We start from the raw sequence: 27,232 nt of genomic DNA on the forward strand, positions 1-27,232 counted from the left end.
TGAGCCGCATAGGAAGGCTAAGGTTTGGTAAGGCTCAACATCCCTCTTCTTTAGGAAGTGGTAATGTTTTATATTTAATCCTAGCTCTCCTGCCTTGCTAGTCTGACATTTTTTTTTATTTTTTATTGGGGGGGAGGGGATTAGAGATCTGATCTAGATTATTGTATGGGACACATCGTCAGTAGTGGACCTTGGATTCATCGGGTGTTTCGGTAACACGTTCTCACTCCCAACTTGTCAAATGTGTGACGCATGGTCAGGCTACCTCTGCTTCACTTATCAACGCACAGGTTACCCCCCTTGCATCGAGGATTGACGTGCAGGGTCCTCTCATTGAATACTATAGAGCTCCCTAAACGTAGATATTATTACGTGTTTTACCGTCTTTATGGTGCTAGCTTAAAGTTGCGGTGTAAACGTTAGCTTATATTGTAGTAAAGCTGTTGCTGTTTAAACGATGTTAGGACAGAAATATTAGCTTCTGTCATGACTGATGAAGTTACTAGTTAATAAAGTTTCCAGTAAAGTGATTAATCGCAGCCACAGATTTACAGCAAATTAAGACGCTGTCTTAATTCTCCAATAAGCCAGGGCCAAGCCAGCTCCTATCAGCAAGAACCCTGTTATCATGGTTCCGAATAGGTAGATATCTTCAGCGTCCTCGATCGACAGTCCCGCCAGGCACACGATCCTCCATTTCTGCCACCCATCCATCGTGTATCCGGCAGGGAAAGTCCCTGTAGGGCACTTGGGCTCTCCCGAGCCAGGACTTCTCATTGAGAAAAGGGTGTCAATAGCATTCAGAGATTTGATCAACTGGTCTAGTTGATCAAATCCATAATTCTCTTTTAGGTTTTAGAGAACGACTGTGAGAGACTGTTCCAGGTAAAGTAATACACACGAGACAGGACAAGGACACAAGAGGCTAAGCAGGGAAGATAAGGGGAAGGAGGAGAGGAGAAAAGTGCAACTGCCTTCACCGAGAGCCAAAGAGAGAACAGCAATATATTGGCCATATTATATTTACATTACCGCAGTGAGATGATTTTAGTCTCATGAACAGCATTAGCTAATTGTTATTACTAACTACTCTTGAAATGACTGTTCAGTACAGAAATGAAGCCCAACAATCATGTTTTACAGTCCTGTGGTCTCAGCCTCAGATACTCAGCTAATCAAAGTGATGTCATGACAAAAATGAATGACCAACAAAAATTTTTTCTCCTTCATTTCTGTCAAACAATGCTGTATGTAACGTTTCTCGCAGTTAGTATCATGGTTGCTAGGCAACCTGAAGAGGGCGACGAAGGCTAGACCGTCCCATTTCACAAGCCTCTCACCTCCGCACTGCTCGTACTTATAGTACACACCGTACGTAGTATGCGTAGTGTGCGTACTTCAAGCGTGCAGACCCTGAATTGGGACAAAGCCATGGACTGGAGATACAAACAGCCACAACCACCTACACACACACAATGGACAACTTACCCTCATACACACAATAATAACATGGACTGAACCACCATTCACAACCACTAGCATTTTATATAGCCTCTGTAGAAATTATCCACATATCTCACTTATCTTAACTGAAATACTGTATAATTCTGTGTAAATAATCATTCTGTACAATACGATAATTTTAATTCTACAACTGTTTATAACTTGCATAGTTCCCATTTCTGTATAGCTGTATATCTCATATTTCTGTATAGTTTTTTTTTATTTCATATGTCTGTATAGTTTTTCACATTTATAACATACCTTCATACCGTGTACATTATAACATACCATAATAGACCCATTTCTGTAATATATTTACATATCTATATTATTGCTAATATATATTTGTAATATATCGTTATCATGGCTAAAGCACTTCTGGATGGATGCAAGTGACAATAAAGCTGAATTCTACTCTATTCTATGCTATTCTATTCTATTCTGATGAGCGAATCATGAACAGACTCCCAACCAGTTGGTGGCGGTATTGCACCACATCGTTGTTTGCCAACGTTTGTTGCCAACCGCCGACAAACCACAAAGACGAAGAAGACGTAGTGCCCGTGCCCGCCCAGAGCACAAAGTAGGCTTTCAGAAGAAACAGTGTAACCACAGTCATCATACTTTTTATCCTCCACGGGGACTTTTAGTTTTTTTTCTTTGTTTGTATTTTTAATCCGTCTAAGGGAAATATAGTGTGACTGTACTGAGCTTCCTTACTGCTGCCCCTCTGGTCTCCGGCATATCACGTTTCTGTTTCTCATGCGTAATTGGAAAGATATACGTTTCGTAGCTCGGAAGCTTGGTCTCTCTGCAAGATAGCCATTAACATACAGGGAGGTGAGTGAGCCAGCTGTCTTTACTAGTCCTAGTTCAACTACAAAGCCGGCCTTCTCCGCTGGGGGATCTTTATTTCGGGTTATTCTGAGAGGGGATTGAGGGCCTTATTTTGTTTTAATCATTTGTGTTCTGCTAGTTGTTTTTCTTCATATGAAGATGTTGTACTGAGTATTGTGATTTCATGAGGTAGCTAAAAATACAACAGATTCCACAATAACAGAATCACCGACCCGTAATATGTCTTTTAAGATGGCGCAGGCTGTTGTAGCAGCTCCCTGTCTTCTTTCTTTTTGTTCTTACTATTTTTTTTAAATTATTTTGATACCTTTAGCTCAATATTTATCTTTTTATATAATATTTATCCATCATAACTCTGTTTCTGCACTCAGTGAGTGCATGTTGTTTGTCGTATATTTCCTGCTATGACAACTTAGTTTTCCTCTGGGATTAATAAGGTTTTTCTGATTCTGATATTGGTGCTGAACCTACGAGGCAAAATAATGCTACACAATACAATGGTCTGCAGTAGTGCCCTACAATAATACAATAAATTTAACTGGATTAAATATAAAAATCTTTTTTCTGTCACAGGTGACTGGCAGCAGGCGAAGAGTCTGCAGGAGGAGCATCTCAGCACCTGTAGTCAGAAACATTGGTTCTTCATCGAAGGTGACAAAGAAAAATCGCCAACATTATTCTACAGACATTAATTGGTTGTTATTTTAATAATAATAACATCTAATTCTGTACACAGTGACATTTTGCTTGTTTATCCCAAATGAGAGACAAATCACTGCTGAAGAAAAATAATGTTCTCAACCTGCTTACATTAAATCAATGGATGGATGAAGTTAGCCGTTTTTAACCCTCCTGAAAATAAGCTTCTCAAGGATCAGTTTTTGGTCCTGGATTTTTTGTAACCTTTACACACTCTACATGTTGCTATCATAAAGTATCTGATGATATGTTCTAGTTTTGCACATGATACATTTTTCACAGCTGATACACAGTTGTGCTTTATTCCCTCTGATAATCTCTGATAGTGTATTTTGTAAATAGTATTACATCCTCTGCACACTTTGGCTGCTCTGAAAATGAAGGCAACAAACCAGAGAAGTTTGACTCCCTGGAAGAACTTATAAGTACACCTACACTGAAGACTAATTTAGGAGAACCCCTTTTGACCTGGACAAGAAAAAGCCCTCTATAAAGTTATGAAATCTTAGTAAATGAGGAAAACAGGAACAGCTCTGTAGCCAGGCTGACTAAGCCACCGGTCTAATGTTTGGACACACCTTCTCATAGGGCTGTGCGATATGACCAAAATCTCATATCCCGATATAAGACATCTATCCTGATAACACTATAAATCACAAAAATGTAACATTTTCTGTAAATTCTGTGAATCTCGGGCAGCTCGACTTGTATGAAGTGTTTCCAGCTGGGCGTCGTGTACCTGGAGTCGAGTGTTTTAACCGATGCATGAAACGATGCAGAAAGTAATATACTGTAGCCACTACAGTGACCATCAAAACGATGAAAAAATATTGCCGTAAACAGTTTATTTTGCGACACCACGAAACAAACGATAGCGTAAAATGAAACAATAGATGTTTTCACATCGTCATCCGATACATATTATGTCGAACAGCCCTACTTACTTTACTACCTTCTCATAATTTTTCTATTTTATAATGGCTTTTTACATTTTAGCTACTAATTTAAAGGATCAATCTCCAAATGAACACTCATGGAATTAAGAGACAAAAAACTGTTAAATAAACATATTCATATTTTAGATTCTTAAAAAAAAAATTCAGATTCTTTAAAATAGTCAGTTGTCTTGATTACTACTTTTCTCACTGTGTGTGTGTGTGTGTGTGTGTGTGTGTAGATATATGTATGTATATGTACTAGAGCTGGGCGATAGAACGATAACGATATGTATTGCGAAATAACTTTTTCTCGATAGAAAAGTTAAACTATCCGGTTGTTCAGTGATGATGCGACGAATCCTACTTCCGGGTCTAAAGTAGTCTGCGTTTAATATGGCTTTTGTGTTGTTAACATGTTTAATGTTATGTATTTTCTTCTATTTGATCTCAAAAAGCTCCTAAAACAGTCAGTGATCACTGTTGACCTCCCTCGGCTTTTATTACCGCTAATCATTTATTTAAGCTCAGTTTTTAAAACCTTAGGATGTAACTACAGCCCAGCCCATGCAGCAGTATATGAATGACTAACCTTGTATTGTGGATGGATTATCTCAGTTGTTCTCCTGGCTGAAGTTTGGTCCTTTTACAGCATCCTGCCATGCGATTACATTTGTTCCTGACCACCGAGAACACTCACGTTAACTTTTATCGAGTGGAAAAAAAAGTTAGCTTGTTTATATTATGCTAACATAGCTGTGTCGCTAGCGGTCACGTAGCACATCATTATATACCAGCTAGCCAAACTTCAGTAACCCTACAAACGTCACTGCTGTTTAGTTTTCTGTCTTCATTTATGCTGGAAGTAATAACAGAGCTGTACGTTTTAATTTGTTTCCAAAACCCTGCAGTCAGGACATGCTATATTGTATTTAGATAGAAGCTAGCGAGCTAACTTCCTGCTAACTTCTAACTCCGTTAAATGTCATAAATTCCGTTTTCATGGATGCCTGGATGTTAAACTCAATTGTTACACCTGGTAGAGCAGAACGCTGATCATTTTATTAAAGATGAAAGACTTTAGACAGTTTTTCAACTCTCAGTAATGCCATAGTGATCGTTTGATATATGGACCTGCAGCGGAGTTTAGGCCCAGACACGGCTAGTGACGTCAGACTGAACAACCGGATTGCGATAGGCCTCATCTCTCTTGTCCTCTTAAAAAAAAAAAAAAAAGAACAGCCAATCCAAATTAAGTAGCGCAGAGCCGAACCAATCACAGCCGCAGCATCACGTCACGTGACTTGTTACGTACAGCAGAGGTCCCCAACCCCCCGGCCTCGGACCGGTACCGGTCCGTGAGTCGTTTGGTACCCTGTCGCGAGAGTTGAGGCTCAGGTGTGAAATGTATAGTTTTCAGGGTTTTTATCGGTTTTCAGCGTTATTTTGTTATCGTTTTAATCGTTTACTCGGTTTTCCTTGGTCTTTTCACGCGTGTTATGAATAAATTTTCTTTTTTTCGGTACTGGTACTAGTTTTATTTTGTTGTATTTATCCGCGACACCTTAAAGGCCGGTCTATGAAAATATTGTCGGGCATAAACCAGTCCATGGCGCAAAAAAGGTTGGGGACCGCTGACGTACAGCACAAGTGCCAAGCTGCACATGTGTATTTGTTTGGGAAGCAGCCAGTGGCCGTGCCGCCTGGGTAATGGAGGAAATTAGTGTGCCGACTAGAGAAAAATCAACCGAGAGCGTGACCGAAGGTTACCGAAGAGAAAACGGATGATGGTTCCAATGTCGGAGAGATTGTCGAACGGAAGAGCCGCAGAAGTTCCGTAGTGTGAAGGTATTTCGGCTATTTCAAGTCTGACAAAAAACAGAGTAGCGTGCACTGTAAATTGTGCCGAAAGCAAGTCTGGAAATACAATAAACCGGTGTATGCTCAATCTCTGACTGAAAGCGCTAATTCGTCATTCGGCTTTTGTCAGACTAAAGTAACTGTTAAAACTGTTTGAAAAGCTAAGCTATACAACAAGGAGAGATTGAGAATTTCCTTTTAGTTCTCAGTTTATTTGATATTGACAAAAGTTAGTCAATTTTGTCTGTTCTTCTGTAAAACAAACTAAGATTTATTTTTAGAATTAATATTTTGTTTCTAAGTGGAATTGACAATTTAGTAGTGTGTTTTGTTTGTTCTATTTTGAAACTTAAACGCTTTAGCGGCTGCCTTTTGTGTAGTTTGCAATATTTGCCTTTATTTATCTGAAAAAGTCTCATGTTCCTTAAGTACATGTACCCTGTTGAACTTATTATTAGAGATGGCACGATACCACTTTTTTATGTCCGATACCGATTCCGATATCATAAATTTGGATATCTGCCGATACCGATATGAATCCGATATAGTGTTTTTTAATCAACAAAATTGTTTTTTTTTTAAATATCTTGCTGCATTTTGTATAAGTTCATACTCAAGTTTAAAAGAACAACTACACTAAAGCTATTCTGTTATACCTGTATGCAAAAAAAAATATTTCATAGTTCAGCAATACTGATCAATCTAATAAACTTAAACCTACACCATCCTCCCTATTCTGGTATTTTAAAGAGTACTTAGCGTAAATATTAAGCAACCTAACTAATAGGGTTCCAACTCCCAGCAACAACAAAAATAAATAAATAAAAAATAGGGAACCACCCTCACGCTCCACCTCATGATGCTTAATCGACGTAATCAACCTTAATTTGATGCAGTGTGAAAAAAAAATGCACAGAAATCAATTATTTTTCAAGAAATATTAAATAGATTCAACATCTTTCTTCAACAGAATTGCAGACTGCACAGATGGTACCTTCCCAAAGGAAAATGTACTATAGCTTACTAGGGTATATTAGACTTAACAATTACTATATACAGTAATGGACTTCTATACATTTTACATCAGATTAAAACTTTGGGTGTAAGATTCAGATAATTATTTAATAACAGCCAGACATTTTAAATGAGAATAAGAAAGAAAAGTATGTCTTTGTGCCCCCTTTTCCAGTTAATGCCCTATCGGCCCCCCTGGCTAAACTTTGCTAGATCCGCCCCTGCACAGTTACCAGCGTCAGCTGCGTAGAAAAAGATCCTCGAGTAGAAAGTAATATTAAATACATTCTAACAACAGCTGATCAAGCTTAAACGTGCTGCTGTTGTTCAGCCGCTGGTTTCCTCTTTCTGGTGCAAAGTGGGCCAAAAACAAAGAAGAGAGACTATTCTTAGTTAGTTAGCGTATTGTCTGTCTTGTCTTAATGTTGGTTTAAAATGGAGCACTGTAACAAAAAATAATTTCCCCCAGGGATCAATAAAGTATTCTGATTCTGATTCTGAGACGGAGTCCCGACAGAAAAGCCGATCAGCTGATCATTAAGCAGTTTCATGATTGAAGTAGCAGCCAGAAGAGGCAGTCGCTCCATATATCGCTTGTTAAGCTTAACGCAGGAATGCTTTACAAACATTAAGAGATGGACTTACACACTTGCTTTACTTCTCTCGGGGATAACTTTGTCGGAGATGAAATGCCGGGTTGCTAGCGAAGCTCCACATGCTATCCAGACCACCGACAGGTCCCGCATGCCACAGCCGCTCTATCACGTGATGCATACTGCTCCGACGTGCTAACGTTCTGAGGCGAGTTACGGCGTGTTGCAAGTTTTGCGAGGTGCTTTCGTGATATTTAATGGATCGGATTACATTTTTTATTTTTCTCCGATATCCGATCCAGTAATTTAGGTCAGTATCGGACCGATACCGATACGTAATATCGGATCGGTCCATCTCTACTTATTATGGGAAATAAATATTTAAATCAAAACAAGCTGCTGATTATTTCACAATTTACTTGTGAGCAACGGCACATTTAAATCTTACAAATATAGTTATTTGGCTTATATCGTGATAGATATCGTTATCGCCGGAAATGAAAAAAAAAAAAACATTGTGATATGAAAAAATCTATCGCCCAGCTCTAATATGTACACTTTATAGGTTTTATTATTCCATTAGTGCATTTCACTGTTTTAGTTCTTTGTCATCTTTGTCATAGGCAAAAGAAGGGGAAGCGTGCTGAAACCTCTCCAAATTTTTGACCAACCAATGCCAGCAAGTAAAGATGAACGAGTTGTAATCCCTGTGGACAAGACTTTCATCACTATGAAGAAGGCCAGAAGACGCCAGCGCATTGACAGTGGAGACAGAAGCTTCATGTGTGATCAGTGTGGAAAGGCTTTTACTCGTAATAGCAGCTTAAAACAACATAAGCTCATCCACACTGGCATTAAACCATTCAGCTGTGATCAATGTGGAAGACATTTCAATCACAATGGCAGCTTAAAACAACATCAACTCATCCACACTGGAGTTAAACCATTCACCTGTGATCAATGTGGAAAGTGTTTCAATCAAAAAGGCAGCTTAAAACAACATCAGCTCATCCACACTAGAGTTAAACCATTCAGCTGTGATCAGTGTGGAAAGTGTTTCAATTATGTTAGCAGCTTAAAAAAGCATCGCCTTGTCCACACTGGATTAAAAGCATTTAGTTGTGATCAGTGTGGAAAGTGTTTCAATCACAATGGCAGCTTAAAAAGACATCAGGTCGTTCACACTGGCATTAAACCATTTAGCTGTGATCTTTGTGGACAGGCTTTCATACATAATAGCAAGTTAAAAAAACACCAGCTTATCCACACTGGATTAAAACCATTCAGCTGTGATCAGTGTGGAAAGACTTTCACTGAGAATGGCAACTTAAAAAGACATCAGCTCGCTCACACTGGAGTAAAACCATTCAGCTGTGATCAGTGTGGAAAGACTTTCACTCAGAGTGGCAGCTTAAAAAAACATCAGCTCATCCACACTGGATTAAAAGCAATTAGCTACAATCAGTGTGGAAAGCCTTTTTCTCCGAGTAATGGCTTAAAAGAACATCACCTCATCCATGCTGCAAATAAACCATTTGTCTGTGCTCAGTGTGGAAAGTGTTTCACTGAGAATGGCAACTTAAAAAAACATCAGCTTGTCCACACTGGCATTAAACCATTCAGCTGCGATCAGTGTGGAAGGACTTTCACTCAGAATAGCACCTTAAAAAAACATCAACTTATCCACACTGGATTAAAAGCATTTAGCTGTGATCAGTGTGGAAAGTCTTTTACTGAAAATGGCAACTTAAAAAAACATCAGCTCATCCACACTGGATTAAAATCGTTTAGCTGTGATCAGTGTGGAAAGTCTTTTTCTCAGAGTAACGGCTTAAAAGAACATCAGCTCATCCATACTACAGATAAACCATTCACCTGTGATCTGTGTGGAAAGTCTTTTACTTATAGTAAAAGCTTAAAAGATCATCTTCTCATCCACACTGGCATTAAATCATTTGTCTGTGGTCAGTGTGGAAAAGCTTTTACTCAGAGTACAACTTTAAAAAAACATTTACTCATCCACACTGGAATTAAACCATTTATCTGTGGTCAGTGTGGAAAAGCTTTTACTCAGAGTACAACTTTAAAAAAACATTTACTCCTCCACACTGGGGTTAAACCATTCACCTGTGATCAGTGTAGAAAGTCTTTTAGCTGCATGAGTTCCTTGAAAGAACATCAGGCCATCCACACTGGCATTAAACCATTTGTCTGTGGTCAGTGTGGAAAGGGTTTTACTCAGAGTAAAACTTTAAAAGAACATCAGCTCATCCACACTGGAATTAAACCATTCAGCTGTGATCAGTGTGGAAAATCTTTTACTCGGCGTAGAAACTTAAAAAAACATCATCTCCTCCACATTGGTGTTAAACCATTCACCTGTGATCAGTGTGGAAAGTCTTTTAGCTGCATGAGTTCCTTGAAAGAACATCAGGCCATCCACACTGGCATTAAACCATTTGTCTGTTGTCAGTGTGGAAAGGGTTTTGGTTGCATGGATGCATTCAAAAATCATCAACTAATCCACACTGGAGTTAATTAATTTTTATTGGTCAGTGCTGAAATGCGGCCAATTCTATGTAAACGTTTTAAAAAATCAGATTGTTCACACTGCAATTATAGCGTGTATTTAATTGTGGTAATTATGAAATTTGTGGAAACTTTCATTTATAACAAATGTTACTGAGGCATCAGCAAATCCACAACATATGTCGTGCTATGACAAAACTGGCAGACCAATGTGACATTACTCTGACAAAGTTCTTTTGGACATATTAAGTTTGAAGAGGCTCTACCGATTGCAGACTTCTATACCTGTCATTGTACTGGGTCTTTGACCCAGTGTTTTGTGCTTTTTGACATTAGCATTCCATTTGATTGAATATTGTAATATTTAATGTTTATTTCTATTTATATTCTTTTAATTGTTTTTCTGCTTGATGTAATATTTGTAATTTCTAGTCTTTAGGTTCCGTTATCATACCTCCCCTCTTTTTCACATTCTGTGTTTTGTCAGCAGTGGCAATCCTAGCCTGCTTGGTTCCCTGGGCGAACACCCACTCTGCCCCACACCCACAGATAAAATATATGTATGTTAAGGATTGTACATGCATATAAAGCATATTTTACTGTAAAAACTGTTGTTGGAACCATACTGAATTTAGTCAGATAAACACACACGCACATACATACACACATGTGTGTATGTATATTTATATGTGTGTGTGTATGTATATTTATATGTATGTGTGTGTGTATGTATATGTGTGTGTATGTATGTGTATATATATATATATATGTATATGTATTGTGGGATTATAATATTATTTTATGCCATGTTAGATCCCTAATTAAAGATTGTGAATTATTATGTAGTTTTAGTTTGCATTATTCTCCTGAATTAGAAGGTGATAACTATTACATTTGTTAAACTGATTTGCATTACATTAGACTGCTGATTTATTGTGAATGAATGATATTGTTTTATGATGCATTATACTGCTGAGTTATAAGAAATACTGTTCGCAGAAAGTCATCGCCTTATTTGTCTGATTAGAAGAGAACAGAACATACTGGAGTTTTCTGCCCCATCTCAGCAGGAGCAGATAAACAGGGAGCCAAGGTCGTAGCTTAGGCGCCGTGTGAGAGAAAGCATGTGAATGTTTAGGCTTTGATGATAAGGTGGAGGCCACTAGAGGCTATAAGAGTTTGATCAATGCTCCACCATTTTGAGATAAGATGCTGTCTGCGTACGGTGTCCATCTCCCATGCGTGTGATCATTAAAATCATCGTTTGACTCAACCCGGCCGGACCAGTGTTGTTATTGTGGTTTTTCCTCTTGTATCCATCCCCAATATTTGAACTCGTAACAGCTTGGGGGCTCGTCCTGTGGTATTGGGGTGGAAGTTGGAGGTTTGGACGGTCCGAGGTTGTCCAACGGACAGGCACAAGCCAGTGGTCTGACGTGAGTGGGCATAAGCCGGCTTATACAAAGGTAAGGCACTACCTGTTGAATCTATTTCCAAAGTGTGCCAAATTGGACATGATAAAATTAAAGTCTACTCGCTGAAATTACTGGTGGATGTCTGTTTTGATGAAAAATCTCATGAGTTAAAGCAGTTAGAGTCTGCTAAGAAGAAGGTAAAGCAGTTAGAGTCTGCTAAGAAAAGTTTAAATACTGGGTTAGAGTCCCAAGAAATTGAGTTAGAGTCTCAAGTAGTTTGGTAGGGAATTGGTCATTTTGTTGGTTAGAGTCCAAATTGGTTATAAGAGTGGACCTGAGTGGTCATTTTGTGAGTTAGAGTCTCCATTGACCTCTAGGTTGCACTTGCCTCAGTCAGACTCTTGTTTTGGGGTGCTGACTCTTGTTTCAAAGTGTTATAAATTATTATAGGACGGCAGTTAGAGTCTGCTAAGAAGCGCATAGCCCGGAGGTTACGCTCCCTCCTGGCCATGGACGCGCGACCTTGACCTGTCGGCAAACAGGGTTAGTTCAGTTTGGCTTGACTGTGGAGCTTGGGGCACTCCGGAATAAGCTAGGAGTTAGAGTCTGTAATGGTATCTGCGCTCTTTTGGACACTGTTAAATTGCGTTAGGGACTTTAGAGATTAGGCCAGATACAGTTAGAGTCTGATACTGGTTAATTGATTACAAAAAAGTTGGACTTTCTTCGGTTGGACCCATTAACTTAAATTTGTCAAAATTGTGTAGGCGCTAAATCTGTCAGGCCTTACAGTGATTGTAAATATAAGACGTCTGTGTAATATAAAGTAATAGAGCTGTGTGTGAGACGAGGCCGTGTGTGACGACAGCGCGCTGCAGCGCTGCGAGCTATTTTTAGACGGTGTGTGAACATGCAAATGAGGTGGCTGCTGTGAAGCGCACAGAGGACTTTTGCTTCCTGTTTAGCGTGTTTTTGAGTTTTATAATTATGATTTGCAAGCAATGATACATGCCTGTAAATAAGACGCTGATTTTGCTGATTATAATATTACAAATAAAGTTTTGAATGAGGGTGAATGTTTGATGCTTGGCTGGGTTTTGATATAGAAGAGACAAATCGTGCATGATTTAGACCGGCACTTCAGTCGGCAGAGTAAGATTGTGTGATAAATACAGCTGTGATTTGTTTCAGTTTTGTGGTGTGAAATATGTTGGGTTTTAAAACTGATGTAGAGAAAGGAGAAATAAAGGGAGAGTGAAGAATTATTGAGAAGTAGAGAGAGGAGTGTGTTGGGAGACTGGCATGTAGTCTGCACTGTAAAGGTGGGCGTGTTGCCTGCTGGTCTATTTAACAGTGATGAAAATGATATTAAATAAATCTCTTAGTGTGTTAATACAGGTGGCTACGGGCCTGGACCAACTGCCCCCCACAAGCACAGCGGCCGAAGCAAAATTATAGTAATGGAAACCACACTCAGCAAGAATCAGCAGCTGTGGAAAAGACAGCAGCTAGCAGAGAATTAGAGGAGAAAATAAGAGAAGTTTTTAACACATAAAATTGGGGCCAACAGACTTGTGGAGGTTGGGAAGGCGTCCGGAGCATCACAACAAAAGGTGAAACAAAAACACACACAAGCAGAGAAATGTGAGAGAAAGGCACGTGTTAGAGAAATGCCTTGTTTGAGAAAAAAAGTTTAATTAACCCACCTACAAACGCACACACACATGCAATGAAGAAACAGCTTACATTCATGAACATGTGAAGATTTTCCAGCAAGGTTAAAGTAGCGAAACTTAACATACACCTGTTGTTAAATGATAAAGTTTATCCACTACTAACAAATAAACTCTCTGGGTTGCAGGACAACAACTTAACTTCAAAAAAAAAGACACTGGTCTGACCAACCAGTGAAGACACGACAAATTTAGTGGTTAAAAGAATCAAATTGTGACATGTTTTCTGCTGATTGATTAATACAAGTGATTACTAAATCAAAGAAAATTCCATTTTTGGGGTTTTAAACATGATCTTAAGAATTTTAACATGTACCTGTGTTGTCCTGTCAGCTTGGTGGGTTATGAGTTGATTATATGGTGAGAAAAAACAAAAAAAGGGGGAGAGAAGGCTGACACAGGGCCTGGCCCCGGTGTTTCTCCCCTCTCTGAATAACACAGCCAAAACAACATAATTTTCCTGTTCGTCCGTTTTTGTTTTGTTTTTTCTCTTTATGCTTGATTACAGGCTGCTTTGTCGGCCCGGAAAGCCGAGGCTGACCTGGACTCCTGCTCTCCCCTCTACCATCTTTGCTCTCTCCTCTACCATCTTTGATGTGACCCTGACCAAATGCTACAGCAGCTGGACCCACAACAACAACCTGAAAACGTCAACACTGCTGCAGGAAAACGATCTCATGCAGCAGAGACGGAGAGCGTTAAATCCAAGGCCCGTTTCACTACACGGGGGAGATTTCCAGACAGCTTCAGCTGACAGAGCTGTGACGAGATGCCCATTAAGCCCAGATGAAAAGTGAGGGCGAGCAAAAGAATGCTGACCTTAACCACTCTGCATTAAAACTGTGCAGGACAGTGACGGACCAACACAGATGATCGGGCAGCAAAAAGGGCGTGCCAGAGACAGGAGGAGTAACTGAGGTCAGGAGGCACCTCAGAATGGACAAAACCACAAGAAGAAAATAAGCTGAAGGCACAGGTGTTGGGGCTCGGCCAGGAGTTGACCTCTGAGAAGAGCCGAACAGCAGAGCTGCAGAAGGCCGTGGAGCAAAGCAAGGGAAACATCAATGGACTTCAACCTGACGTGTACGGAAAAGACTCTGAGGTTTCTGCCCTCAGTAAGAGCTCAAGGCATCAGAGCAGAAACTGAGCATGGCTCAGGAGGAGCTGGCTGATAATCGAACCCATCAGTCAGGCTTGGAGTCCCAGACACAGGACTTGAAATCAGGCCGGAGCTTGCTGGAGCAGGAGGTCGCCAAACCTGACGAAAAAGCTCCAACAGCAGGAGCAAGCCTTGAAGGAGCTACAGAAGCAAAAGGGTCAAGTTAAGGAGGAGCGGAACAAGGAGAAGATGCAGGACACTGGAGAAAAGGACTGCCTCAATTGGGGCCAGAACCAGTATGGACAGAACTTTGAGCAGCAGCACCAATGGATGCAAACAGACTGAAATGGAGGAGGGCACGCTTCAGGCCGTGGTTTATCCAGAACACCAGAACAGGAAAGTGATGAACACAAATACACACAGACTCAGAATGAACACATATGCACTCGTTGATTGAGTGAGAAATGATCCACACACACACACATTGCACACGCTTGTGCAATGAAGAGTGATACACACACACGCTGATGCAATGAAGAATGCTTTACTAACAAATGCTGCACACAAACATCCAAATACAGAATCTGTTACAACAACAAGAAGCCATTGATTGTTTATTGGTTAAATGCAGTTCATGTCACCCAGAGGGCATTTGTGTAGATTTAGGGGACAAGGTCTAAGGCAGTTTGGTTATGAAAACAATGTCTGTGCGTGATGTCTGTTTATGGCTTAAGGCCTCCACTGAATTGTTTACTGTGCTTCACACGGCCTGATAAGGAGCAGTGGTACAGAGTAAAAATGATGAATTAACGGTGTGAGCCTTATTTCGGAGCGCCACATTGTTGTGAGTGAGATTTAATTGAAGGAGGAACACACTGAAAAAAAAAAGGGGCCAGCCCTTGGATTTACGTAAGCATCTCGCGTGTATTTGACACAATTGCCTCAGGCTTTAAAGATCTGTACGAAATTCTGATTTCCAGTGTGAGAGAAAAAGTCATGCAGTTATTAGAGCTAGGTTAATTGATGATTCTAAATTATCCATGAATGTAAGTGTAAATGGCTGTTTGTTTCTATCTGATAGACTGGTCACCTGTCCGGGGTGTACCCTGCCTGGTAACCTATCACTTCAGGGTTATTTCCCGGCCCTGCTGTAGCCAGGATAAAGATAGGAGGGTGGTAGTTGTTGTAGACCCCTTCAATTTTTATGGTAACCATGATCTAGACTTTGTTGAACCGCATGCAATATGAAGACAACATGTAGTATTTAAGTGACCAAGTAGTATTTGGATAAAAGTTTCTGAATAGTGTTGAAATAAACTGACAGAATTGGGAAGGATTAAAATATTCCAGGAGCTCAACTTACTCCATCTGAACATGTTTCAATCGTGTTTTATGAACACAAAATGCACAGGTTTACTGAATATGAAAAGGTTGTGTTGATTTAACTCGGTTGTTTAAGTTTCTGCCAAAGCAAAACATTTGTGTGCAACCAGTGTCCACTATTGAATCAAGTAAATCCAACATGTTTTTGTCAGTGCAAAAAGGAGTTACGGTACCTGTATTCCTGCACAATATTGTCCCGGGAGGGAGAAAAACTTTCTGGTGAAGTTTTGGTTGATTTTTGGGTTTTGCTTGACACTAGGTTGATTTTATTAGTGAGGTTTGGATTGTTTTCTTTCTCTAAGAGAGAGAAAGATGGTTTTATGCTTGGACATGTTTGCAATGGGCCCCAGTATTTGTTATTATATGAGTATTTTATTGGTTACGTTTGTTTTTGCTTTTGTTACAGTGCACTGAAATAAGAACATCTGAGAGGTGTGATCCACCGGTGGTGATATTTTGGTATTTTGTGAGTTCCTGATTTAACAAATCAGCTCTTTAATCCAGGCCTGAGAGATTGAACTTTAAAGCGCTATAAAATATTCTTACTGGAAACAGTCGCAACGTATTTTTCTCCATGATCATAATGGGCTTGGGAGAAATTCACTTATATGGGACACTGATCACATGAGAAGTCCTGAGCCTAAAAGGATTGCAGCGAGTCAATCCAGTCCAAAAAAACAAGGAACGGTTTTCCTTTAAAATGATGACGTCATCTTGCTGGTGATGGAGGCTCGAATAAGTTGCGCGTGAGACTCCATTATCAGCATTATCTGGTATGAATGTGTGTGGATGTATGCATGTGACTGGACTGTGATGGACTGACGACTAAAACTGACTTGATACTGAGACAAAAACGGTACCGACTTTAGGATTAGTAAATGTCCACAAACAATTCACCCAGCCTGTAAAAGAAGGGTGGATGTTTTGTCTTGCTTTGTTTTGTTTTTGCAAGAACAGAAGGATGACAGAGACTAAAGGGGGAGGCTGTAACGTCACATGAGTGTGAACTGCAGACTTAACCCTTTGGTTGCTAATTTTGAGTTACTGATGTTTGCATTAAGAAAATTGTGTTTTAGTAGCCGTGTTTCGATTAATGTACCACATTATATCGTTGGGAATGTTAAATGCTAAAGTGAAGAAAAGGTTTGATTTCACTCATGACTGAACATGTTATTATTAACCATAGCGGGCCACTGTAAAGAGTCAATTAACTTTTAGAGAGATAAAAATAAAATAAAATAAAAAAAAGCCAAAAACCCTCTATTGAGGTCTATGAATAACAGGGGAATGATAGACTTGTCACACTCAAAATGGAGATATGTAATGATAAACACTGGTCCCCGTCTTTTAGATGCTTTCTTGAAATAGTCAGCAATTTAAAAGTAGGATAGAACCGACAGGGGCATGTGCTGAGAGGTGGTGCTGCACAAGAACAAGAGCAAAATAAAGAAAAATTATTGTGTTTAGCTTTGATAAATTAAAATTAAAATGTACCATTCCACTCAGATGATCAATATGAAATTCAATATATGCTAATTTTGTATGTAAGTACATGACTGATAACTGTTCTGTCCTGAGCGTTTGTTTTTACAGCACCCACTTGACCACACCAACAGTTTCTCACCACCAAAAGGGGGTACTTGCAAAGAATAGGGAGGAATATCATCAACACTGGGAAAGGTAAGCCCCGAAGGGGGTGATAACACCAAAACTTTCACTTATAGTCAAATTCTCAAAATTTGACCCCAAACATGGAAAATTCTTCAAACATTTAGAGACAGAGTGGATAAACATAATGTCACATTATGGATGGAGGATGGAGCATTTGAATCGATAAGATGGTGAAATAACACGCAGTAAAATGTTGATCATGTTGATTATGTTTATGAAGGGGCGATCGTGGCTCAAGAGTTGGGCGTTCGCCTTGTAATCGGAAGGTTGCCGTTTCGAGCCCCGGCTTGGACAGTCTCGGTCGTTGTGTCCTTGGGCAAGACACTTCACCCGTTGCCTACTGGTGGTGGTCAGAGGGCCCGGTGGCGCCAGTGTCCGGCAGCCTCGCCTCTATCAGTGCGCCCCAGGGTGGCTGTGGCTACAATGTAGCTTGCCATCACCAGTGTGTGAATGTGTGCGTGAATGGGTGGATGACTGGATATGTAAAGCGCTTTGGGGTCCTTAGGGACTAGAAAAGCGCTATATAAATACAGGCCATTTACCATTTACCTTTCCAGTGTGCAGAGCAAGGTTATTATTATTATTAACGAAAACAAATGAAATAACGAAAATTAGAAGTGAAAAAACATTTTCGTTATTGATGTGTGCGTGTCCTACAATAGTCAAGGGTGAAAATGAAGTTTAGTTTCCAGATTTTTTGCTTGCTGTCTAATTATGCCAGCAGGTGGCAGTACGTTAGTCGAGTCGTCTGTGTTGCTGCTCCGTCCATGCGCAGAATCATGTTAGGAAAAGTCGGGAGAAAGCACCAGAGTCCAATTTGGGATTACTTTGAATATGACTGTGTTTTGGATAAAGCAAGTGTCTTGTAGTGGAAAGAGACAAATTATGAGGGACATTTACAGTATAAAACAAAAAAATCCCACAAACCTTAAAGTGCACTTGAAAAGCTCACACAAGAAGGCTAACCTAGCTTACCTTGAAAAGGTAAGGGAGCACACTCAACCCTCATCCCCAGAAAACAGAAGCTAACCCCAGGCAAGGCAGCGTGATGCATCCCAAGACAACAGGACGGGGACATCTACATAACTGTGTAAGTCAATTGCCTTCAAAAATATTATCAATTCACTTGAACCAAAATTACAAACACCTGGTGCTGCAAGAGTTAATAGTCTCAATACCCAAGGATAAGCACAAGAGCATGACTGATATGATGAAACTGGGATTTTGTTGCACTTAATTATCGCAAACACAACCAAAACTAAACAGAAACTAATCAAAACTAGACTAAACTGAAACTAAGGATTTTCAAAAAATAAAAACTAGACTAAACTAGCAAACAATTGGTAAAAACTAATTACAACTGATATAAAATTGAAAATCTGAAGTCGAAGCTAAATAAAAATAAAAACTAATGAAAATTGCAAAACTATTAAAACCCTGGTCCAGACTAAGATGGCGTTGGACATCTTCAGGGCAGAAAAGGGTTGGTGTGACCAAGGTGTGGTTTGGCTTGTTGTATGTATATTTCAAGATGATATGGCTCTGGATGGACCAGTTACCAGGGCATGGAAGGAGGACGGACTCATTAAATGAGGAGAAGGAATTTTCTGGGATTGGAAATCCTCTGGGTGAGTGGTTGACTAAAAGCATGCATAAAATAAAAGCTATTTTTTGTTATTGATTGGTAATAGATTGATAATTGGCCACATTTACAGCTGTATTGACTTGTTGTGGACGTAGTCTACTTCTTTTTTTCTTTTTCTTTTTTTTTTCTTTTTTTTGACTATAGAAAATATTTAATTATTTAATGCTAAGTTCAGTGTTAATTGTCACCATTTGTTATATCTTTGAAAATGAATTATGTTCCAGTTTTCAGCTGTGTTCATGGCCAAATGAGCAATTAGAAGGTGTGATCTTAGACACAAAATGTAAGCAGTTTCCTGACAGACATTACTCAAGCAATTAATTAATGACAAAAATTATCATTACGCACTGCCAAGTGGCAATTCCCAGGTTTGAAAAATTAGACCAGGTGGAATAAACTTGAGTTGTTTCTTTTTTTCTTTTTTTTTTCTTCTTTTTTTTTTGCCTGTCCCGTTTGGCTCTTTTGCCATCAGAATTGTTGTCTAAAGGCAAAGAAAGATGCCCAACGGATTTACTTTACCAAATTGACCATCCCAGCCTTGCCGTAATGGTCCATTTGATTCACCTTTTATTGTTTATTTTATTTTCACTTACTGAATACGGGACAGACTTGACTGGGGGAAAGAAGGGGAGAAAGAAAGAGGGAAAGAGAAACAGCTGAGAAGAGGGACGGGGGAGAAGGGCAAAAGACCGGGCAGAGAAAAAAAATGCATATATCAATCACCTGGATCACCTGCTGAGAAAGAAAAAAGAAAACAAGCAGAAGAGAACAAGAGCAACAGAACAAACAACACCACAATGATACATGGGAATACGACAGCAAATACCAAACACTAAACACCACTGTGCAGCACACAAGACCAACAGAACACAGTGTGCCCTGAGGTAGGAGCCAAAAAGGGTGCAGTTTGTGGGTGTGATCACCCGTGTGTACACCTGTGAGCATGGACGCGCTTGTTTTTTGTTTTTTAAAAGGTTCCTTCTTGTAATAATCTGCTAGAGGGTGTGGGGGGGCCACAGCCCCGTCCTCCAGGGCATGAAGCAGGTATGGAGGAGATCAAAACTCCAGACATCCAGAGGCCCCCAGAACACAAGAGACCAAGGAAGACCAACAGAGGGGCAGCCGCGCCACTGTCCCAGAAAGAGCTGAGGAGAGTCCCAGATGAGGGCTCACTCAGCCAGGGGGAGTTGCAGTGACGCGCCCGTGAGCTCCGCCGGCAGCCAGCCGCGCCTGAGTGACCGAGCCCCAGGCCGAGAGGCCGGGGGCACCCCACCTCCGAGGTGGCCCGAGCGAGCCCCAGGCTCCAGGCCCCGATGGGCGGCCGCCAAGGAGTGAGCCGGTGTGTACCTGGATGCCCATCCCCGGACACAGAGAGCCACCAACGCACCGATGTCTGAGGGGGTCCGCCACTGGCAGGGGAAGTGGTGGTAGGGGGAGATAGGCCTCCAAACCTTGGAGGGCCTGAGATGTCCCCAGAGAGGTGGCGCCTGACACCCAACCTGACATATAGACACAGACATACAGGCACACACAGATACAAACATCCATTCCCACCCTCATGCTCTCATATGCACTTACTCCACACTCAACCACCGTGGAGACAGACATAAAGAGACGCTGTACACACGATCACACTCCCCAAGCGTACTCTACAAACCGGGTCTAGGTACCCTTGCCCCTGGAGGTGGGAACTGCACCCAGACCCAGGTGGTGTTGCCCTTTTCCCTGCGGTGGGGGGAGGCAGACCGCCCCGACTCCGCAGCAGCAGGAAGGCCCCACACTCCAGACCGCAGTCGGACGGCCAACTCCTCCTCCTAGCCCCCCCCCCCCCGCTCCAGCAGGTCGCAGAGAACGGGGGTGAGAGAAGACTCCAAACCTCCCTCCACTCGCTCATTGTAGTGTTGATGCATGTGTGTTCTAAGGTGCATTTAAAACCCAGGAGGGCATGGAGCTGCCTGCCAGAGAGCAGCAGGTAAGCGCATGGTCCCTCCTGCTAGCCCTCAATGTCTATGTGTATTTAAAATTGAGAGGTGGGCAACGACGCCAGGGGTGGGGTGTACACCCTGATGGTACTTTGGATTCCGTGTATCGTGCCCACCCCCAAGATCCTATATGTATGTGTAATGAGAGTGTGAGTAATGTGAATGTCTAAGTTGTGGGATAAAATTGAGGCAGAGGCAGCCAGAAGGGGACGGGGGGGGGGGTAGCCTCCTCTGCACCCTGGTGACATACCCCTACTCCAAGGTCCTGCATGTGTGGGTGGTTGTGGTGGAGCGGGAAGAGGGAGGCAGCTGGAGATGGGGAGGGAAGGAAGGGAGGGGCAAGTGACCCCTCCCTGGGGCCAGCTCCCCCGCTGACCCCAGTAGGCACCCCCATACTCCGCGACCCGCCAGGGAAAGGGGGCCCAGGCCCATCCAGACCGGGGCCCAGTGCAGCAGCGCCTCCCGGCCCCACAGAGCCCGGGACAGTCCACCCAACCCCACCACAGAGAAAACTGCACCCACCCCACCATCCACTCATCTTCCAGACTACATAAGACAATAAACACCCAGGCTGAGATCTTCCTCCACCTCTCCTGTATCTCCCCCTCCTGCAGAGGGAGCTCCTGAGGAGAGGAAAGCTCCTGCAAGATGTGACAATCTCCCCCACCAGTTGAAGAGCCCCCCAGGTGGCTCGATGCACCGGCGGCACCCTGCTCCAGGGCTGGGCCCCCATTCACCCACCCGCCCACAACCCCGGCAACACACCAACCAGGACCCAAGCCCCCGAGGCCCGGTCCGGGTCCCAGCCCAGAGACGGAGCGCCCCCAGAACCTCACGCTCATCCCGGACCCACCCAGGGGCAGCCAGGCTACCAGGTCAGTAACCCACGTCCGTCAGCACAGACCCTCCCCTAGCCCCGCTGCACGCAGCCGCGAGGAAACAGTCACCTGAGAGCCAACAGAGCCCCTAACCGGACATGACCGCTACCCCGGGTTGAGCCCCCCCAAGGAAGATGCCTCCGGGGAACCCCCCGACGCCCTAAGCCTGTCCCTACTCCCACACCAATCACAACAGTGAAGGCGGGACCAAACTATGACCCCCCACCCCCACTAGGTGATGGAGCTGATCAAAGGAGCCCAGAGCAATTGATCTGATGTGGTGGCAGAGGCTGTATCAAGGCTAATGTAATCTAATAGATAATTTCTATATTGGTTAGAATTAAGATTATTTTTATATTTCCAGTTCATGAGGACTGTTTTCTTGGCTATGCATAGGGCAGTGAAAACCATATGGGCTATATTCTTTTCTGAAGTGACATTATCTAAGCTGCCCAACAAACACACTAAGGGGGAAGTTGGAATGTTACATTTCAGACACTTCGATAAGTCTTCACATATCTCGCGCCAAAACTTCTGAACTGGTGGACAGAACCAAAGAGCGTGGATATAATTGTCCGGTGAATTGGTTTGGCAGTGTGAGCAGTTGTTGGTAGACGTAAAGCCCATCTTGAACATCCGATGACCTGTATAGTGCACTCTATGTAATATTTTGTATTGAATTAATTGAAGACTGGGATTTCTAATTAGATGAAAGTAGAGCTGGGCGATATGAGATTTTTTCATATCACGATATGTTTTTTTCATTTCAGGCGATAACGATATCCATCACGATATAAGCCAAATAACTATTTGTAAGATTTAAATGTGCCGTTGCTCACAAGTAAAATGTGAAATAATCAGCAGCTTGTTTTGATTTAAATATTTATTTCCCATAATAAGTTCAACAGGGTAGATGTACTTAAGGAACATGAGACTTTTTCAGATAAATAAAGGCAAATATTGCAAACTACACAAAAGGCAGCCGCTAAAGCGTCTAAGTTTCAAAATAGAACAAACGAAACAGACTAAATTGTCAATTCCACTTAGAAACAAAATATTAATTCTAAAAATAAATCTTAGTTTGTTTTACAGAAGAACAGACAAAACTGACTAACTTTTGTCAATATCAAATAAACTGAGAACTAAAAGGGAATTCTCAATCTCTCCTTGTTGTATAGCTTAGCTTTTCAAACAGTTTTAACAGTTACTTTAGTCTGACAAAAGCCGAATGACGAATTAGCGCTTCCAGTCAGAGACTAAGGCTACGTCCACACGTACACGGGTATTTTTGAAAACGGAGATTTTCCGTTTTCGTTTTAAAAAATAATCCCGTCCACACATAAAGGCAGAAATGAAGGAAAACCCTGCTATGAACATGCCAAAGCAGCAGGTGGCGCTAGATTCCTAACCGTGCCGAAATGTTGGCCAATCAGAAGTCTAGAAGCCTCGGTGGGAAAAAGTAAACAAAGCTGGGGCATAGAAGCAGAACCGAGTCGTATGTGTGGACGGACAGTAACTGTGTGTATATGTAAGCATTTAAACACTGCAGAGAGTAGAATTAACAGTAACAGTATTGTAGAAATTCATTTCACCGAAACAATAACGTGGCGCACAGTGTGACGCATGCACCAGTTTATTGTATTTCCAGACTTGCTTTCGGCACAATTTACAGTGCACGCTACTCTGTTTTTTGTCAGACTTGAAATAGCTGAAATACCTTCACACTACGGAACTTCTATGGCTCTTCCGTTCGACAATCTCTCCGGCATTGGAACCATCATCTGTTTTCTCTTCGGTCACAATCGGTTGATTTTTCTAGTCGGCACACTCATTTCCTCCATTACCCGCTGGCTGCTTCCCAAACAAACACACGTGCGGCTTGGCACTTGTGCTGTACGTAACAAGTCACGCGACGTGACGCTGCGGCTGTGATTGGTTCGGCTCTGCGCTACTGAATTTGGATCGGCTGACCTTTTTTTTTTTTTTTTTTTTTTTTTTTTTAAGAGAACAAGAGCGGCGAGGTCTATCGCGATAGCTTAATTTCTCTATCGAGTAAAAGTTATATCGCGATACATATCGTTATCGTTCTATCGCCCAGCTCTAGATGAAAGGTTTTTAAGCAAATCTGAGACCAGAAGTTTAGGTCTAAGTTAACTGATAAATCCGCTTCCCATTTTGCAATAGGAAGTGATATTGATTCATCTGTTTTAGAAAGCATTCTGTATATTTTGGAAAGTAATTTGGGGGTTTTAAGAGTAAGAAATTGAACCACACTTGGTGGTGTTTGTAGTTCAACTTGACCCGGTTTAAATTTCTTTTTTACTATGGATTTAATTTGTTGATATTCTAAAAATCTTTTCTTGTTGATCCCATATTTTGTAACTAGTCCGTCAAATGAAATAAATTCTGTTCCTTCTAGTATATGTTCTAAATATTTGATTCCTTTACCACTCCAATCTGAAAAGTTTATCATATTATTGTTTTGTAATATGTCAGGGTTGTTCCAGATAGGTGTACGTTTGCATGGGATTAATGAAGACGCCGTCAATTTTAGAAACTTCCACCATGCTGTCAGAGAAGAGCTGATGTTGATGCTTTTAAAGCATTTTAAAGCATTCATGACGTAGTCTACTTCATGTTTAAGCACTCTAATTAACAGATTGAACATAGAGACATTAAAGGAAGAGTATGCAGCGCCACCCTGTCAGATGCCAGTCACGGTGGGGCTCAGTGATGAATCAGGTGAGCTGGATTCATGGCTGAATCAAGACAAAGATTCCCCTGCTGTGGTCAGTAAGGGAAAAGCAGGGGGAAGTAAAATTTAAAAGAGGCATTTATAAACGTTTATGTGTCAAGTTTATAAACGGGATAAAAGGGGGTGTTTTACTGTTATTTTAGCATCAGCATTATTGTTACATCAGAATCATATAACAAGCATTGTTACATTACATTGTTATACATTAACATTTGTATTACAGTGATTGTTATAACCTCAGGTTAATCTTCTATTTACAGGTGTCAGGATAATCATATGATCTTTCATTGCAGGTGTAACCATGATCATTTTTATACATATTGCAGTTTGTTGCTCATTATAGAGTTGTGCTCAAGTTAATAAGGGTTAAAAGCTACGGTCAACGCGATGTTTGGCTGATCTATGGACTGGAGTGACTTCGAGCATAGAAGGCCGCACGCGCTTACATAACACTGATATCATGTTTTTCTTGGTGATCTTTTATTCAGTTATATCTTTTGCTAAGTTTTAAGTAGGGGCAGTTAATTAAACGACATTCATTTAATATTACATACCTGATTCAGAGCATTACACACAGATCAACTTAACAATCTGCAAAACCTTGTAGCTGCAATATTGTGTCTCTATAAGGGACAGTTGGCTCCAGGAGATAAGTGGGAGTCAGTGCCTGTCCTCGAGGAGGAGAGAATCTTCCTTTGCTGTGTCAAAAGTAGTCAACAAGTTCATATTCAAGTGAAGTTCATATCATTACAGGTTTTGTTTCTTGGCAATTCTGCAGACGCAGGCTCTGGGCGGAGCCAGGAGTTGAATAGATCTAACATGACAATTAAATTGGTTTCATTTCCTGGCACAGGCTGACAGGACTGGAGCAAAGACACTGGATAGGAGGAGGTCTCATACCTTCTAAGATAGGAGGTCACTAACCTTTTCTTTTGATTTTCTAGCTCCGTTGATTTGACACATGGGAATGTGTCAAAAAAGGGGGGGAAGTTGAGTTTTAACATCAAACAAGGATTATATGAACATTTTTATGACTTCATTTGTGTTTTAATAACTTAGGTATGGTAAAGCTTAAGCTAATAGTGGTTTCCGGACTTTTTAGAGATCCAGTGAGAAGCATAAATCATTATTTCCATGTTTATGCATTAATCATTGAAATGAACTGAATAGCATTTAGATGATAAAATGCCTGTGTTCATGAGAAGCTGAGTACCACACTGGAGAGGAAACCGTGGGACAGTAGGCGGAAGCAAACACATGATTTTTGGGGGGCAAATGTTAGAATTAAAAATGGCTAATTTGTTTTTGATGTCTTTTGTTAAAATGAGTGGTTTTAATAATAATTTTCAGGCACACTGTGGTAGGACTCGACTTAAGCGGTCAAAGAAGTGCAGGAGACTGATGCTGTCCAGTGTAGCAAGTGATTTATTCACCATTCTGTGGCCCAACAATATTTACAAAGAAACAAATAAGAAACTCAACTCTATAATTAACTCAATTCAAATAAACATAACTGAACTTAAATCAACGGAAATTAAGGTCAAACTGCACACAGCTACACTGACCTGAACCATTCTTCCGAAACACCTGAGTTCGTCTGCTTAAATAGTCCCCTTAATCAAACACTTTCTCCTCTGGACTATTCCATTCAGTAGGTAGGTGAGATGAACATGATTATATTCATCCTCTACTACTCCTCTTGACTGGCAACATAAACTCTGGTGTAATCAATACATATCACAACATTAACTCTATTTCTTTATAAACCCTTTAAAATCAACTTTATTAAATTATAAGAATTCTTCCCCTCCTGCACTTGGTCCCTTCCTGTGACCTCAGATGAACCCAGAAGGTATAAAGCAGGAAGTAGAACTACATTTCCTCCTTTTCCTTCTGGAAGACAGGTAGGTAAAGGTAAGTTCAAAACAATACAAATTAACAGTTGAAAGAAATAACATGTTAACTTAACAAACTTGTATGAATTGATTTAAACCAAGATGTTATATTATATAATCTGTAAAAGTGCAGAACATAAACAAACCCGGGATAATAGATGTTTGCCTATTGCAGATTACATGTGAAATATGGTTAAATCAAAACAAGAATGTTAACTAAGAATGTAGACAAATGGTCTTCTCACCCACTTTGTCACACACACACTGCAAATGTGCTTATAATGAGTTGGCACTCGGTCTTTTGAAGGTCATAAGCTTCGTTCGGCGTGATGGTCCGGACTGATAAAGTGTAGGAAATGCCTTGAGTACAGAGGGCTAAATGCAAACACGCTTACACACACATAGGATATGATTAGAATAAGTCCCTGGGACATTCTGAATATTCTAAACCAATTCTGAATCACCAGAAGATCAGTAGATAACAACATTAGATTATTAGAGCTAGGTATAGAGTTTTGGTTTTCTGTCTCTTACAGAGAAAGGAACAGACACCAGACGAGGTCACAAATATACGAGGATCCTTCGCAACAGAGACAGACACAGTGACTGCCGAGACACCAACTGGGTTCAAGTGTCATGGCGTTTGGGCTCCGATTAGTTACCTCAAAAGGATGGATCCCATAAACACAGCAATAACCATGAAGGGGTTGGCGGAAATCCAGGAACACCAGACCAATGAGGTTCGAGAGGCTCTTGGGCAAAAGGGGGACACTTTCCTGTTTCTT

General features: G+C 41.1%; 1 protein-coding gene across 3 annotated transcripts in view; it reads left to right on the plus strand.

Moving 5' to 3' along the window:
- The first annotated feature begins 2,053 nt into the window (after positions 1-2,053).
- The window catches only part of LOC113019238 (uncharacterized), a 40,648-nt gene continuing 15,469 nt past the window's right edge, over positions 2,054-27,232 (plus strand). Inside the window, exons 1-3 of one of the 3 annotated variants that reach the window (XM_080292251.1) lie at positions 2,054-2,343; positions 2,935-3,012; positions 8,086-11,264. In XM_080292251.1, the coding sequence (XP_080148377.1) occupies positions 8,136-10,004 (1,869 nt within the window). In that variant the 5' untranslated portion in view covers positions 2,054-2,343; positions 2,935-3,012; positions 8,086-8,135 and the 3' untranslated portion in view covers positions 10,005-11,264. Of the gene's footprint in view, positions 2,344-2,934; positions 3,013-8,085; positions 11,265-27,232 lie in introns of those variants that run through there. The other 2 variants (XM_026162800.2, XM_080292255.1) reach the window with 2 other exon arrangements.

This window comes from Astatotilapia calliptera, chromosome 3 (assembly GCF_964374335.1).
Source record: "Astatotilapia calliptera chromosome 3, fAstCal68.1, whole genome shotgun sequence".
In the NCBI taxonomy this organism is placed as follows: Eukaryota; Metazoa; Chordata; class Actinopteri; order Cichliformes; family Cichlidae; genus Astatotilapia; species Astatotilapia calliptera.